This window comes from Morone saxatilis, unplaced genomic scaffold (assembly GCF_004916995.1).
Source record: "Morone saxatilis isolate NCDOM2014 unplaced genomic scaffold, NCSU_SB_2.0 Contig19, whole genome shotgun sequence".
Lineage (NCBI taxonomy): Eukaryota > Metazoa > Chordata > Actinopteri > Moronidae > Morone > Morone saxatilis.
The window spans coordinates 11,070,743-11,087,018 of record NW_023339751.1 but is presented as its reverse complement, the minus strand read 5'-3'; the positions used below and the strand labels follow the sequence as shown (position 1 = coordinate 11,087,018).

At 38.9% G+C, this 16,276-nt stretch overlaps 2 protein-coding genes across 3 annotated transcripts; both read right to left on the bottom strand.

Annotated features, from left to right (window-relative positions):
• Window positions 1-625: 625 nt before the first annotated feature.
• LOC118329517 (peroxiredoxin-like 2A) lies at window positions 626-6,367 on the bottom strand. 2 transcript variants are annotated; one of them, XM_035663734.1, is made up of 7 exons: window positions 6,268-6,355; window positions 3,442-3,666; window positions 2,124-2,300; window positions 1,593-1,684; window positions 1,346-1,486; window positions 859-1,023; window positions 626-778 (listed from the first exon to the last, which is right to left on the bottom strand). In XM_035663734.1, exons 2-7 carry the CDS (start codon window positions 3,635-3,637, stop codon window positions 683-685), a joined length of 867 nt encoding a protein of 288 aa, XP_035519627.1. In that variant the 5' UTR covers window positions 3,638-3,666; window positions 6,268-6,355; the 3' UTR covers window positions 626-682. The 2 variants fall into 2 exon arrangements, with proteins under 2 accessions (XP_035519627.1, XP_035519628.1); XM_035663735.1 differs by lacking the exon at window positions 3,442-3,666 and having other exon boundaries at window positions 6,268-6,367.
• A 337-nt stretch (window positions 6,368-6,704) lies between these two features.
• LOC118329585 (peroxiredoxin-like 2A) lies at window positions 6,705-11,177 on the bottom strand. Its single transcript, XM_035663811.1, has 6 exons — window positions 11,138-11,177; window positions 8,052-8,222; window positions 7,681-7,772; window positions 7,389-7,529; window positions 7,116-7,280; window positions 6,705-7,039 (listed from the first exon to the last, which is right to left on the bottom strand). Exons 1-6 carry the CDS (start codon window positions 11,175-11,177, stop codon window positions 6,938-6,940), a joined length of 711 nt encoding a protein of 236 aa, XP_035519704.1. The 3' UTR covers window positions 6,705-6,937.
• Window positions 11,178-16,276: the final 5,099 nt, after the last annotated feature.

Here is a 16,276-nt window from a genome sequence, read left to right as displayed (position 1 = left end):
CACACATGCAAGCAACGCCTTGCTTCAGGCACCAAAAACTCTCCTCAACATGGCGACAGCGGCTGAATCTGTTATGTGTTTGAGCATCGAACCTGCTCCCCTCAGTGTTGAGTTTAGAGTCAAGTTGTCATTATCACACACACACAGACCTCACACACACACTCGTCTGCCACGTTGAAGGCCCGTTTAGGTGCCTGACCAGGAGAAGCAGACGGAGATAACGTTATTAAAAACGTACCACTGACAGAGTAATAATTAATAAAAGGTGTAATTCAGCAGGTTCAATTATGTTCCTCTCTAAAGGGAAGACTTCAAGTGATCTTAAATTTAATGGTTAACGTACCTGAATGGAAATGCTGCCGTTAATGTCCCTTTCTACCTATTTTTAATACCCGTCTAAACACAAAAAAGCTTCTGAATTTCTTTAGAGGTAAAGAGGAGTAGTCATTCATAAGTCCTGTATTTCACATCAAGAATTTCGTAACCAACAGTAAATGAATGTGCAATAGTGTGATATTATACAACGCAAACAGACTCAAGTGTCATTACAATATAAGTATTTCAGTGATGGATGGACTTTGACTCCAGTGTCAAGTTGCATTTTTTTTCTTAATTCTAGTTTTGATCTAAATGCCTTTACCTTTTGCCATTGATGTTAGGACAAAAAAAAAAAAAAAAAAACTTATTTCACTGGTACAATTTTCTTAACGGCCTCTAAAACATCTGCAGTGTCCACTTTATCGCCGAACTCCTTCTCGCGGTGTTCCAGGAGAATCCCCTGCAAACACAACGTGTGGTTAAAATACAGACAGATGTTTTGTAAAAACTTTTACAAAGTCAGAACGTTTGCCTTGCTACCTGGTCTCCCGGCCCGATGACAAACACTCCCCCCAGGATGAAGCCCTCGCCGTTCATGTTGCCCTGGTAACCGGACCTCCAGGCCCGCAAGAAGTTCTGCCACACTCCGAGGCGAATGAACCCCAGACCCCCCATCTTCCTCTGCAGCGGGCCGTAGAAGCGTTTCTACAATCACACATTTAATTTCACGTGATTTTCTGTAATACGATGGATTTATTTTACCAATTGAATACAAAATTGACATTATACACACATTATTTAGCCAAATAATGACCAACTCACTACAGGGACGTTGTGTATTTGAAGTAAAAGTGTTAAAATGAATCTAAAAAGGGAGGGAGAAGATCAAATTAACTATTTAAATATTTACAAGCTCAAACAAACTATATAAGAACACCCTAATCCAGAGATCTGGAGAGAAAGAGTGAGAGAACATGAAACATGCGGGTGAGATCTGGAGAGAGTGATGTTATCTACCACTGCTAACCTGTTCGTCTATGTAGACGTCCCCAGCGAAGTGCGGTCTGAAGTCCTGGATCTCTGTGCCGACGTTCTCCTTCACCACAGCGACCAGAGGGACCCCAAGCTCTTCCAGCTGGGGCTTCAGAGAGGACAGCTCAGAGGCCTCCTACAGAGAGAGAGAGAGAGAGAGATTACACCATCAGGAAAACTATTTCCCACACGGTTTCAATTTCAGATGCATGCAGAGTCGTGTATAACACCCTCTTCGTCACCTCTCTGCACAAAAATCATCCAGGTCGTCGTACGGCCATGACCACAGCCCCGTTCATCTCCCACAGGCTGTTTGCTTTGACGACCTTGTCATCTGCAGACAAAGCAAGAAGCGGCGGTTTTTAAAACAAGGCTCCAAGATCTCTGATGAAAAGAACTCACAAGGATTTTACTGCTGCAAAAATTCAATAAAGCCATAGTGTGGAGGATAAAAGATGCAGCCTTCAAAATGTTCATGGTCACACTGAAGTTCTATATGCTTAAGAATAACACAGTAACACAGCCTTCAGCTCAGGGCAAAGACCTTTACAGTGATCTGTAATACCAGCAGATTTGAGAAAGCAGCTTTGCCTTAAAAGCCACACAAAACATATTTCAGTGCATGTACAATGCATACAAACAGTAAAGAGAAGCCAATTCTTGTGCTGATTAATGTTAAACCTCCTAATGGGGTTTAACAACAGCTGGCGTTAAGACAAACGGGCTTGTTGCTGGGTGACATTATTGAACAGCCAATCAGAAAGCCTGCCTACTGTCAATGGTGGAGCGCAGGTCAGTATCTTCGAGGTGCTCCAGCGTTGCGTTGGCAGTTTTCTGCAGACACAGATCAGTGTTGGCCAGGAAGATCCCGGCTAGCGCAGCTCCGACAGCGCCCAGACCCAACGACCACATCCCCATCCCAAACAGTTCCCCCTCCAGCCCGGACAACACTGCGGCACAAAAAGGCAACAACATGGGGAGAGAAATAAGTCTGACACAGTCCTAATGCAGAAGAAACATTCTTTACTTTGACAATACGGTTTTGGCAGTTTTCTTTGACTTTGCTAGATGTGCAGATTAGTTCATATTTGCACTTCTCACTGCAAATCATTTTTTTTCTTTCATTGCTACCGCTTACATAAGGAGACCTTAAATCTCCCTTAGGCTGCAAGACAAACAAGACACAGCTTGAAGTTTTCGTGTTTGTGGTGCTGTATCAGAATCATTGTGATAGGGTCTTTTTTCTTTTAACCAGCCTAGTCTCTTACTCTAATCTAAACCTCATCTGTGAGATTACATATCTTAAATACTTAATAAGGAGGTGAGATGCTATTCAGGATAACCATAATTTGTTATTTTTGAAAGTAGCTGTGTGTCATTCTGGAAACCTTTTTTGTGAGCCCAAGGTCTTCAAATGCATTTTTTGGCCAACAATTACTCCAAAGATATTTAATATAAAAAGACCTTATCAAAAATAGTTGCCAGACAATTTACTGTAATTCTACTTCTACTGTTTCAGCTCCAGTGTGATGTATTTATATCTATGAGCAGTGCTTTAAGATAAAACCATTATTATTAAATGGCTTATTGATTTTGTCTACTTTCTCTCGTAGCTATTTCTTTAAATGAAGCATACAAAGTGTGATCTTGTCTTTCTGTAGTTTATTCAAGTCATCCATGAATGGACTCGGAAGAGCGACGAGTCGAAGTTACACATTCCTGAGTTCTCGGGCAGTAAACAGATAGCGTGGCGCTACGATAGGTCTTATCATGTCCTTAGCTGCTCAGTGAAGTCTAAACATCTCATTTCCTTGGACATAGAGTGCAGTTAGAAACAGGGCTAAAGGTTACATGCATATAATACCGTCTTGAACTGGCTGTGCATGAGTTTACAATGACCAGGTCAAAAGGTGTAGGTTCTTAAACATTGCCATTACATTTCATAACACATTCATTGTCATGAAGGTCTAGAGTCATTGCAGCAACGGGGGGAAAAGCTGTGCACGAGTCACGACTGTAACACTGTTTCTACTACACGCTCTCTTACGGTGGAGAGCAGTTAACTGCGTAGGCAATCAAATATGTCCTTGCCTGAAGCGGGCTTGTTTGGGTCGGGACTGGCTTTGGCTTTACTTTGGTGAAACAGAGCAGTCTGGGTTCTTAGAAACTGCGGCCAGGTTGCGGTGGAGGGCTCGCTGCTCACGGTAGTGCTCCCCAGAGGGAGGGCAGAGCAGCGCAGGGACAGCCTCCACCTCAAAGCTGTCGAAGACCTGGACAGAGCCAGCATCGGGCCGCAGAAAAAGTCTGACCTTCTGACTACAAACAAAGAAAGAAACACAAGCCTTTTCTTTGAAAGTTAAACCACTATGGCACAAGTGGTTTATAGTTAGATAAATAGAGACTATACTTCTGAAAAAAAAAAAAAAAAACTGAATTAAATATTGTGCATTTACAAAACTATACTCAAATAAAATAAAAATATACAGAATTTTTTGTTCAAAGTTTTAGTCTTTGTCAGTTTGTTTTAACACAACAAGCATGAGAAGGCGTTTACACGACTGTGAGTCATTGTTTGTATTGTAATACCTGTTTTGAACTTCAGTCTTGCCGCCGATAAATATCTCCCAAATAATCATTAAAAAAATAACTAACACTGAAACTAATAAAAACTAAATAAAAACTAAACTAAAATGATCAAATCCACACTGGAAACTAACTAAATAAAGATAAAAACTAATATAATATAACAATACTGACTAACCTTTTCAAAGACAATAAAATCCACCGGTACTGCAAGCCCTTTTTTTAATGAGCCAGTATTTGATTTTACAGAAAAAAACAAAACCTTGGCATCTCTCTGCATGTCTAGACTACCAAGGTAAAACGTTATACTTACTGTTAAACCAGTTAGCCAGGTTTTCTTTATGCTTACAATATGAATATACTTTCCCCTGCGGAGTGTGTAATATCAAAATGAAAAAAAAATAATAAAGTGTAAAATGCGGTTCTTATCTTGATCATCTTACTGGAGTGTGACAGCTCGCCATTTGCACACAAACTTCCTATTCTTGCACTTTGAGCTCTCTTGTGTGGTAAACACGTCAACACATAAATGACTCTAAAAAACGCAATACAGTTTACGATATGCTGCACAGAAAACATCATGCACAAGTCAATATGATCTGTAAGGCACTACACAAGAAAACAAAATGACTTATGTGTTATCTTATGTCTATAACCGGTTGAAAAGTAAGAATGTCTTATACTAACTTTTGTCCGTTTCCAAAATGTGAAGCAATACTTTTTCTCCTGGGTTTTAGCTCATCCAGTGTCAAACAGTAAATAACCCAAGTGCATTTGTGATCTGGCACTTTATAACTGGGGAGAACAAAGTGCTGAAAAAAACGACACCAGCAGCAGCCAATAGACACAGACGCCCACGCCTACAACACAAGGAAGAGTCTAGATTCCTTGAATGTGAATGCAGAGCAAGTAATGAAAAGAGCTGTCAACATTAGCTGTAGTTAGGGTTGCCCAATACTTTGTAAACCACACGTCTAATAAATATTTGTTTATAATATTAAGGAGATGCCTGGATGATACTAGAATTAACTAAGAACCTCTACTTACGGCTGTACTTTCTACATTATAACAGTTAGAGTTAGTCAGATTTTTTTATCAGCTAATGTTTTATAAATTGAATTAACAAACAGTATATTTTGTAGTAAAATGAGCTCCATCTCAATCAGATACTTACTTTACTTCGGAAAAACTCTGAAGATGCAGAGTCTAAACTTATAATGGAGTATTTTCTCATGGTGTTATTGCTAATTTTATTTAAGTAAATGATGTGATTACTTCCTCCACCGTCCACCGTCCACATTTAAGGGTACTTTACTTGACTATTTCCATTTGCTGCTACTTTACTACATATTATACATATATATTTTCACTCCACTACATTTTATTTGTCAGCTATGGTTGACAATTACTTTGAATACTTTTCATACAAACATATGTTGACATAAAATATAATATGATTTGGCATAAATTGTATCTTGACAATATTACAATCTGAAGAGAGACATTCTGCATGATGCGCTTTAATTTACTTTAGATAATTTAGATAAAATACTCAAGTAAACGATGTTTACCAATTAATAAATCCCCACTTTGTAATAAAAAAGTATAGGGGACTTAAAACACTTTAACACAGCATCAACCCTGATCCAGTTCTTAGCTGAACAAAGCTGCAACTTTAATAAATAGTGTCCAACACACCCAACTGGATCTGTACCTGTCATTAATGTGTCATTGAGTTCATCATTAGCTTAGCAGCAGCTGTGTGATATCCTATGTCTTGTTTGTTCTGCCTTAATCATTTGTAATACAAATTCATAAATACATTTTTTCTTTTTAAAATCACAGTAATAGTAATTTTGAACGCATGATGTTATTAGTTGTGACATGTGAGCTGAACACTTCTTCCACTTTATGTTAGGGTGAGGTCACCATAGATATACATAATATAGGCCTTTATTGTGTATATCTATGGAGGTCACAACCACAGCTATGAGCAGGTGATGACCTTGTTACTGTCAATGTGTAATCAATCATCTACCAGCTAAAAACAACATTGTAAACGAGTGGGACTCGGATATTTTACCATTTCTGGTGTTGCTAAGAGTGATAATTACGTAACAACTGCTTATTTTAAGTTCCCAACAAAGTTACTGTTGCTAGGCGCGTAACGTTGGAGACAAACGGTCGATAGATTAGCAGTTAACGTTCGCTCGGCTATCGATTAGGTCGCTTGAGTCTGGACTGGCAGGGCTTGCTGCATAAGTGACACCTGTTTAGAAGCTGTATCTGTGATTTGAAGTGAATGGGGGAGTTTTGTAATAAATGCACACTCACCAGAATCAATGAGGCGACAAGCAGCGCCTCTCTGATGAAGCGGTTTTGTAAACAGATCGGCGCAGGCGTATTAAACGATCCAGGCGAGCAGGGACAACTAATCGAAAAAGATGACGGGCGAGGAAGATTGACATGGATGTATGTGAAGGCCCAAGGCGAGGCAAAACACAGATACATGGACACGTGAATAAGCAGATAATCTTTCTTTAACCACGACTGGGTTTATTGGTTTATTAGATGCCAAACACAAAATGTGCTGCATCACTCCAACAGTCAAATACCCCCTCATGTCAGACCAAGACCACCTGGTTAAAGGTGTTGAGATTTGTGTGCGAGCATCAGAGCTGTTCCCTCAGCAGAGTTTAGAGACAGGTCTTCATTAAAACACACAAAAAGACCATCACATAACCAAGAGCAGAAAATGCAGACAATGCGGGTTAATAAACAGTTAAAGTGGCACATTTTAAACCACGAAGTTGTGTCACTGCACAACATAATAGCAAAGGGTGAATGCATTGGATTTATAAAATAGAGCAAATGTAATATGAGTACATTACAGCTTGTTGGAGTGGTGTAGAGAAAAACTCCTGGGTTAGGCTTAAAGAATACAGACATGCACGTGAAAACATGCTGCACCCATTGATAGGTCCATTCATTCACATTTTGAGGTCTATTTTGCTACGGCGTCTTGCATTTTGCGGGCTGTTCTGAGCACTGCCAGAGTATTCACTTTATCCCCAAACTCCTTCTCGCGGTGCTCCAGTAGAATACCCTGTGGGAAAAAAACACAATCATAACCCAACCAGATATACACTTAGTAAATATTCATTGTGTAAATTACTGCCTACCTGATCTCCAGGCCCAATGACGAAGACTCCACCCAGGATAAGTCCTTCACCTCCTAGGTTTCCACTGAAGCCCCTGCGGTAGGCCCGCCAGAGGTTCCTCCATACGCCAATACGCAGGAACATGGAGAAACACATCTTTCTCTCTCGAGGGCCGTAGAACTTCCTCTATAAGAGCAATGTAAAATAGGCTTATTGTCTTAAATGATGTAACCTTTCCATGTTTCACTTAATATCTTAAAGCCATGTGTAGGAGAGGGTTTTGCAAAAGCGGACCTTCTGATCCACGTAGACCTTCCCAGCGAAGTACTTCTTGAAGTAGTCCAGCTCTTTTCCCAGATTTTCTTTTACCACAGCGAACAGAGGGACATCAAGGTCCTGCAGCTGGGACTTCAGAGAGGACAGCTCAGCAGCCTCCTGGAGAGGGAAGGACAGAGAGAATCAAATAGAAAGTTAACTAGTCACATGACTGCGCAGATCTCAATACTAACTTAGAGGACTATGGATGGAAACTAGCCTTCTGGATAATTCTTGTTTATTGATATGCACTGTCACTGTCATTTCATACCTCTCTGCACAATAATCATCCAGGTCGCCGTACAACCATGACCACTGCTCCAGTCTTCTCCCATAGAGATTTGGCCTTGTGTTGCTCATGGACTGAAAGAGACAGAGGAGCATTATTTAACCAAAATGTCGCTCACTCTTCTTCTTAAATAGTAAGTCATTATGTTCAGATGAAAGAGTCATTAAATATCTGTAATAATAAGAGTTTGTGGATTAATCTGTGGGCTGTCATACGTAATCTCAGACACCAAAAGTAAAAATTTTGACCTCTGTCCAAACTGTTAATTAGTTTTAATTATAAAGACAATGAATTTCCTTCTAAAAAGTGCAGCATGTCTGCAGGTTTATAGATTCTTCTTGTATCTGACTCACCGCCTCCAGTGGTCTTCAGTTCTGTGTCCTCCAGCACTTCTAGGTTGGCCCATGCTGGTTTGGTCTGGAACCAGTCGGTGATGTAGCTGATGAGTTCTGCAACAAGCAGACTCACTGCCTTCATGACCGTAGTCACATTCACCATGACCTTAAACTCGTTCCACAGGCCACCTACAGAGAGAACATGTACAAAGATTACCGTTCAGATATGCTCCTGCTTCAGGGGATTAAGATGTTTTTACCTCATTAGCCAGCTCACTTTATATTCACATCTTTGTGCATAAGAAACAGGTGCACTCATGCATGCTTTGTTAATTTCTTTATCTAATCGTGGTACTAAATTATCAACATGTTTGTCTTCTTAAGAACACCAAACACAAAGATTTTCTAGAGACTTCATAATTATTGTTCAGAAAACAGGAATGCACAGTTTCATGTGACCGCTTGACACTTGACACAACTTGACTGGATTAACAACGTGCAGAAATTCCACATATTAACAAAAGTAAAATACAAAATCTGAAACAGTAAAATTTGTAATGTCTTAAGTTAATATTTAACTTAACATTTGATTAAGTACAATATGTCAACAAAAGCTGTAAAAAGATGATACTCACCAGACTGTGCCTCGCTGCTAATGTGGAGGAATCAGATGTTTTCAACCAGCCCCTTTAAGCCCTCTAAGATCAGATCAGTCCAATCACAGGGAAAGCCGTGGTTATGTGAACTAAGCACAATAGGAATTCCTCAAAGACTCACGTTGAGCTGAAGCCTCAGTACCAGGTTCAGCACGGTGCAGAGTGGAGCTCTCATCAAAGAGCAGCACTACCTCAGCAATGTTACAGCATTTAAGTAGATTGTTGCCTTGATTGTGTTCAAGCAGTTAATAACCATGAATATAATAAATAGCATCTGTAATTCAGCATTTAAGAACGATACCAATATACACAACCCCTTTTTTCACTAGTTTAATGAACACCATCTGAATTTCTTATTTGCTGAAACATACACGTGTTAGTGGAGAATATAAAAAATATGTTTGTAAGATTTGGCTAATATTGTGTCTTCAGGTCAGTGCCAAAGGAGGAGATTGCACTGCTGCTGTCATGGCTCAGAGCAAGACCAACCCCTGCAGGCGGTTAGTGACACTACAGAGCAGACACAAGTCAGTGGCTGACCTCAAGGCAGCAACTAACAATTAATTTCTCGATTAATTGTTTTGTCTATAAATAATTTTATCCAACCATCGATCCATCAATACAAAAGTGACAGAGCTGCAACAGTTAATTTACTCATCAATTAGTCTATTGACAGAAAAATATTTGATCGTCAAGTAATTTTTCATACAGAATTATATATATATATTAATAACAATTAATGTGGAGCCCAAATAGCTCACGTGATAGAGCTGGCGCCCCATGTACTAAGACTGAGTCCTCGTTGCAGTGGCCGTGGATTTGACTCTGACCTATGGCCCTTTGCTGTGTGTCTTCCCCTCTCTCTCCCCCCTTTCCTGTCACTCTTCAGCTGTCACTATCAATTAAAAAGGCAATATAAGCCCTGAAAAATATATTTTAAAAAACTGTAGAATTATTAATTTATTATCAAAATAATAGCTGATAAATGTTCTGCTGAACAATTTCTACATACTGAAAAACACTGGGTTAAACCTTTAATATCAATATAGCACCAATGCAGTGTTAGGTTAACTGAACCCAATACTGCATCAGTTTATTGTGTGTACACTAATCGTTTCAGCTCTTATCACAATATCTTAGAGCTGCAACGATTAGTAGCTGAGTTGAGTTCACCTCTAAATTTCCTGGTTTCTTTAGTCCTCTATGATGTGGGTTGTGGACAAAATAAGACACTGGAGGACATCACCGAGGGCTTTGATCAACATTTTATGGACCAAACAACTAATTGATTAATTGAGAAAATGATTCACAGAGTAATCCATAAAGAACATAATTAGTGTCAGCCCTAATATATCAAAAAAGTAAAATTGATTCATGGTTAGATAATAAATCATCTGACTCAAGACTTAATTAATGAATGAGATGTCATCTTCATTATACCAGTAGTTTTGTTTTCATTATTCATTTCCCATGAAAACATATTGTACAGTGAGTATTGTCCAGTTTATTAACTTCTTACTTAATAATACAATTCAATACAAAAGCCTGTAACATTCACTTTTGCTCGAGTCTGTGTCAGAGAGACGTAATAATGCTTTATTTAGATCATGTCCATCTTCAAAAACATCCTCTCTCTCTGTATTTTATGACCCTTTTTTTACAACCTCCACCAGAGGAGATAACGGCTTTACAAGAGGAACCGCTGATAAAAATCCACCCCAGTGCGGTGTAGTAAAGGGGGGTTCAAGGTGTGTGGAGTGTGTGTGTGTGTCATTGACAGACGAGCGGAGTGAACACATTGTCTTGCTCCTGCATTATGTGTGTGTGATGAAAGTGCATTGCCAGAATGGTATTGTGGTTATATTTCACTCATTGGTGGCAGCTTCACAGAGGAATGTGCTGAGGGTCCAAAATGGGCTGGAATAGAGACAGGATAGGATGACACTCCACGAGCCCAGCTGCTGCACTCCCTCTGGCTGTTCTGCTCAGCCATATGCTGGACTGTGTGTGTGTGTGTGTGTGTGGGTGTGTGTGTGTGTGTGTGTCTGCCTGGGTGCTTGTTTTTGTTGTTGTAAGCCATTTCAGTTCTTCTACTAAAACAAACATAAAGATTGGCTATTTTTTCCCCCCAAAATCATACAAGAAAGTGCAGCTTTAAGCATCAGACAATCAGCCATAATGTGATGAAAATATTCTAAGATGAGTCAATGTGCTGCAAACATAACAATGCACAAAACTCTCAACTGTGAAGTTCAAATGAGGTCTCGGTTTGGTCTGGTTAGACTGTTTGGCAGCTGGTATGCTCATTGCACACACACACACACTCACACACGCACACACATGCAAACATGTACACACATACAGAACAGTATCTCCTTGGATCAGTGCTGCTCTAGTGGGGAGTGTGCGGGACCAACAGCCAATCACAGCTGAAGATTTGCACCCCACCTCCTGTGTGGCGGTCTCGCTCGCAGGCATTGGTTAACATGTCGAAAACTTATTGTGTGAGTGAAGCCAATCAGAGAGCAAAGTGGGTAGTAGTAAAAGTAGGACAGGCCGAATTAATTTGAGAGGCGAGATCTGCATCAGGATCTGTTTCAAGCGGTTGTTTGATGGTGGAGATAGACTTCCCTTGCTTTGTTTTGAGTGGACTTTTAAAAACTTTGTGTAAAGAAAATTGGTTTAAATATTTCTATAATGCCAAAATTCAGCCCGATGAAACTGTAAAATTAGTTTTCTGGCCAAAGATTCAAATAAACACAAGCAAGAAGAAAAAAAAATAACACAGTAAGAAATAAACCTGAACACAGGACCAGCTAAGGCTGCACAAGTTTTTAAAACCATTGAACAGCAACACTGATAAAAAGAAGCATCTATAAACGTACAGTAAACTAACTCTGGTGACAGACTGTTGCTTATCTACTGTTTGTTGCTATGTTATTGCTTATATAACAAGTTGTACTCACTAATCACTTCACAATCTCAACCATGTAATAAAAGTTCATGACTGGCAGGATCCAACTTATTCTGACTGCCGTCCAGATGAAACTGGCTCAGAGCTCAGAGCGATGAGACGAGCTGCGTCCTTGAACCTGGGGGAAAGACAAACAGGTGTTAACAGCCTCTGCGGCGGCCAGTGTTCATTTATCTCATCCTGTTCTGTCAAGTTTTAGTCTGACTGACTCTGTGACCCCAAAACCCTGACCCCAGCTTTTAAATTGAAAGCGCAATGGGGGTCACACACATTTCAGTGTAGCCAATCAGACGGAAGGAGGAGACGCTGTTATCATTCTACTGTATTTAACATTTAATGTAACATTATTTTTTGACGTTTTATGATCCTTGTGTTTAGATTTGTCTCATCTTTATCTGCTGTTATCTGCAGTGCTGTACAAATGAAGTTCATTATTATTATGATTATTAAAATCAAGGGGAGTTTCATGACCTCTGACATACTGGATGGCCATCGACTGAGCTTGCTCTAGGTTCAGGAGGATTTGAACTTTTATCGAGAGTGTGCCCTCAGTAGGTTTCATAAATCAACCTCTTCACACTGACCTGTTGATATCATACGAGAGTGACATATCACAAAAATGCTGCTATCTTTGTTCTGATCCTCTTTATCTATCTGAAAAGGTTCATCTTCTTCAGACTCAGTCGTGATGCACAGAGAAAGTGGACCCTCACTCATGTATATTTGTATCCTTACTTATTTTATGGGGTGTCTCAATAGTACGCTCTTGAAATGTAAGGCTAATGGCCTGACAGAGATCCACCTGGGATTGAAACTTTATCTATTTAAATTCATGGTTTGGAGCTGTGTGAAGGTACCTTTTGTTGATGACGGCGATTTAAGAAAAAGGAGCAGAGTTATCCTTTGTGCTATCACTGCAGTCTAGTTTCTCTTTTCAACAATTGTCCCTGGGTTTTGTCCGTTATGATGGTTATTCATATAAAATGTTTTGAAAATCAATAAATAAGTCAAATCTAAGATAGACATTGAAAAAGACTATAAAAATATATGTTGTGATGATAAAATAGGTCAAATGAAATAGCTGGTGATAAAAATGTACTAATTTGCTTGGAAAATTGGTGGTTTCCTTCAAACTTCAGTGAACTTTACATTAATTAAAAGAGAATCATAGATATACTTAGAGAGTGATTTCTTCAAGTGATAAATGAAAATAAGGACAAAAGTAAGTTAGTTTTCTCACTGCTGAGCCGTTCGCAGTAGTTGTAAGAAATATTTCCTGACCTTGTTGATCATGATTGCATTGTTTTTCCTGACAGCCAGACCTCCTTGTGCATGATAACTTATGCACATATTTCACCTCAAGAGACTTTACCCTGTCGTTTAAGCCCCCTGTTGCACTGTGCCAGCCTCATGTAAAACACAGAAAGAGAAGAAATCAATAAGTGACAGTTTTATCTAGATTATATTATTTTGCATTTATTTTGAAAATCTATTTAAGAACCAAATATATTCCCCAGCAGACATTTATCCTCTTTATGCTGACACGTTGTCAACACACATAGCCGTTATCTTTCACCAAACCAGAGCGATCTTGTTAGAGTTGAAAAAAATTCCTTCCTCTGGTCAGTCATTAACAAATGTTTGGAGGCAAACTCACAGCGAAGTCAGTCTCTCTCTCTCTCTCTCTCTCTCTCTCTTCAAATAACGTTTACGTGTGCACATGTAACAAGTGTGTTGTCTTGAGTGTTTGCATCCTGCCATACTTTAGTGAGGCAAAAAGAGAGGTATCATCCAGAGGTTGCACACTGTGCCACCGGACTGTCTCTCTGCTTTCTTTGGCATCAGGCAGGACTTTCTGGTTTAATCTAGTTCACGTCTCTTACGTTTAACTGTTTCTGACCTCTGACCTCTCTCTCCCTGTAGCTGTGTCCAAATTATGACCAGAAATTAGTATTACAGTATTTTTTAAGGTTCAGGTTTCACTGTAAATCACTTTATATACTGAAGGCTTTTAATACTAAAGGGTTTTCTAGGACCCACAAAATGATACAATATATGAAGGAATCAGAAACCAGGAGTTGCAGACTGTAAATAATTTTTATTGTGCAAAGTGCAATATAGTAAGAAACAGAACTTTAACATTGCTGCCTTTTTAAAACAAAATATTTTAAAATAGTTCTATAAACTAACATAAAATACTCAGGAACAAGAAACTTTAATTTTGTGTTGATTCGGCCGGCTGAATCTGACCCAGTGGCAGGCATTAAGAATAACTACAGAGAAATAGCCGAACTTCTCGCGTGTCACTCTCTCTCGAGTGTCTTATTTGTTTATGTCGGTCATATAAAGCAGTAGTTTCCAACTTGGGGATCGGGGCCCCCACTAGGAGTCGCCAAAGCTTCACGGAGGGTCGCAAGGCCTTCTTGATTTTAAATAGAACAATGGCCAAAGAGAGAAGAAGAAAAGTATATATGATTGTTTGAATTAAAACAAATACATAATACAGACAGAGAAAACTCATCTCTGATCCAATATTCGCAGCAAATAATTAGCTTTGGCTAGTATGCCTACTTAATCATAAAGATTGGGCTGGCTGCCTCTCCTCCCCCTCATAAAATATGTTTTGTGCATCAGTGCAGATATTTTATAATTTTCTGTCATTTGTATAAAATGGTTAAGTATGTTGATGTTTTTGTACAAGGAAAAGGCTCAAGTACGCCTTATTTACCACCCATCATGTTCCAAAGTGATGTTAAATAACACTACATAAAGGTTTTTCCAAGGTTCAACCATTTATTCATCACTTTTACTAAGTATTTCAACTGTTAAACCATTAACTATGTCAACTGTTTATTCATTAGCTAGTTTTAGCTATCTGTTTCAACTTTTAATGCTCAGTTGTAACTGCTATTACTTTACATTCATTAATTAAACAGTTGAGTTTTAGCTAATAAACATTACTTCAACTGTTTATTACTTATAACTAATTATTTCAACTCCTAAACCATTATCTAGCTAACTAACTGTGTCGAATGTTTATCAATTTTTCAAACTTTTTAAGTTTAGCTAACAAGCATTATTTCAACTGTTGATTAACCTTTTGCCTAATTATTTCTAATGAACTATTTTGTCTTCTTCTCTGCTTGCCTGTTAACCAGTTTTCTAGCAATATGAAATAGTTTAGTTGGGCTATAGGCTGTGTGGGGATAAGAGCGAATAGTCTTTGGGATAGAATGTTTTTATTTGTTGTTAGTGAAAGAATAATGCATAGCCTACTTTCTTAGCCCCTCAACAGCTTGTATATCACACTCAGCATGCAGCTCCTGCATCTCTAAGGCTTCTGCTGGCCTGAGGTAAGATTAGGTCAGCTTGCTATTTACTTAAGTGGCATTTATTTGTATGTTAACACAGCTGTTTCTAATTTTCTGCCATTCCTCTTAACAACACAGACACTAAATGACTGCATAACTTGTGTGAGACCATAATTTCCTGTGTGCATGAATTTAATATATATCTATTGTTTTTATTTTACATTTTATAATGGTGATTGTCCTCGTAGTGATCTCACATCACGAGTTCTTGTTACTGCCTGGAAAAAAATCAAGCTGCATCGACCAAAGGCCTGCAGAAGACTTGTAATTACATAGACCTACAGGCCTACTGTAACTTTACAAATATTCTGAAATGAAAGGAAGCTAGTACACACCACTTTTAGACTTTCTGTAAAACAGGGAACACAAATAGCTCAAACAATCACTGCTTACATTGGCTTTATGCTTAATGTAGTTTGTGCTTTTTGTTTTTAAAATATGCTTTAAATGAGGCTTGAAGCACTAAGAAAGAGTGGTATTTTATTCACTACTGAGAGCTAGTTAAAATTCTCCTCTCATTTCATGAGGCAAACTCAACACCAACTGAAATTAGAGCCAGATGAGAGCGAGATGGAGAGAAAGGGTTTGTCTCTCTGCACTGTTTACGCTACAATAAAGAGAGATTTGTTCATCTCTCACTCTGCAGAGCTTGTATACCATGAAAAGGTACAGAGTCGGTGTCTGTGTGAGGTTGACAGTCCCATTGTTTCTCCAGGTGTACGTTTGTGCATGCACATACAGTATGTTTGTGTGTGTCTGCTTGCATCACTTGCACAAACAGTCCTATACAGTCCCTGACTTTCTGCAAAAACACAGGCACAGTGAATCACCTGAAAGGCCATGAGATATCTCGGAGACACATCTTCATTATTTGATCTTCTCGCAGGAAATGGCTCGATATTTTCTGCAGTTGTGTACAGAGACAAAAGCCTCAGGCTGAGAATTAGATGGTAAATAACATTTAGACAACAGGTGACTGTCTGCTGTAAACTTAATTAGTGGCAGTGATGGAAAGTAACTAATTACAGAGTACTCTACTGAAGTACACATTTTAAAATCTTTTTTATACTGCTTTAAACTTCCAGTCCTCTACATTTCAGTGGGAAATATTATACTTTTTTTCCTCTACTACATAGATTTGACCTCTGTAGCTGATCAGTTAGTTGATTAGTTTATAAAATATGATGCATTTTTTAAGTTTTAATATGGGCTGATATTTGTGTCAGTAGAAACTGAATTTGA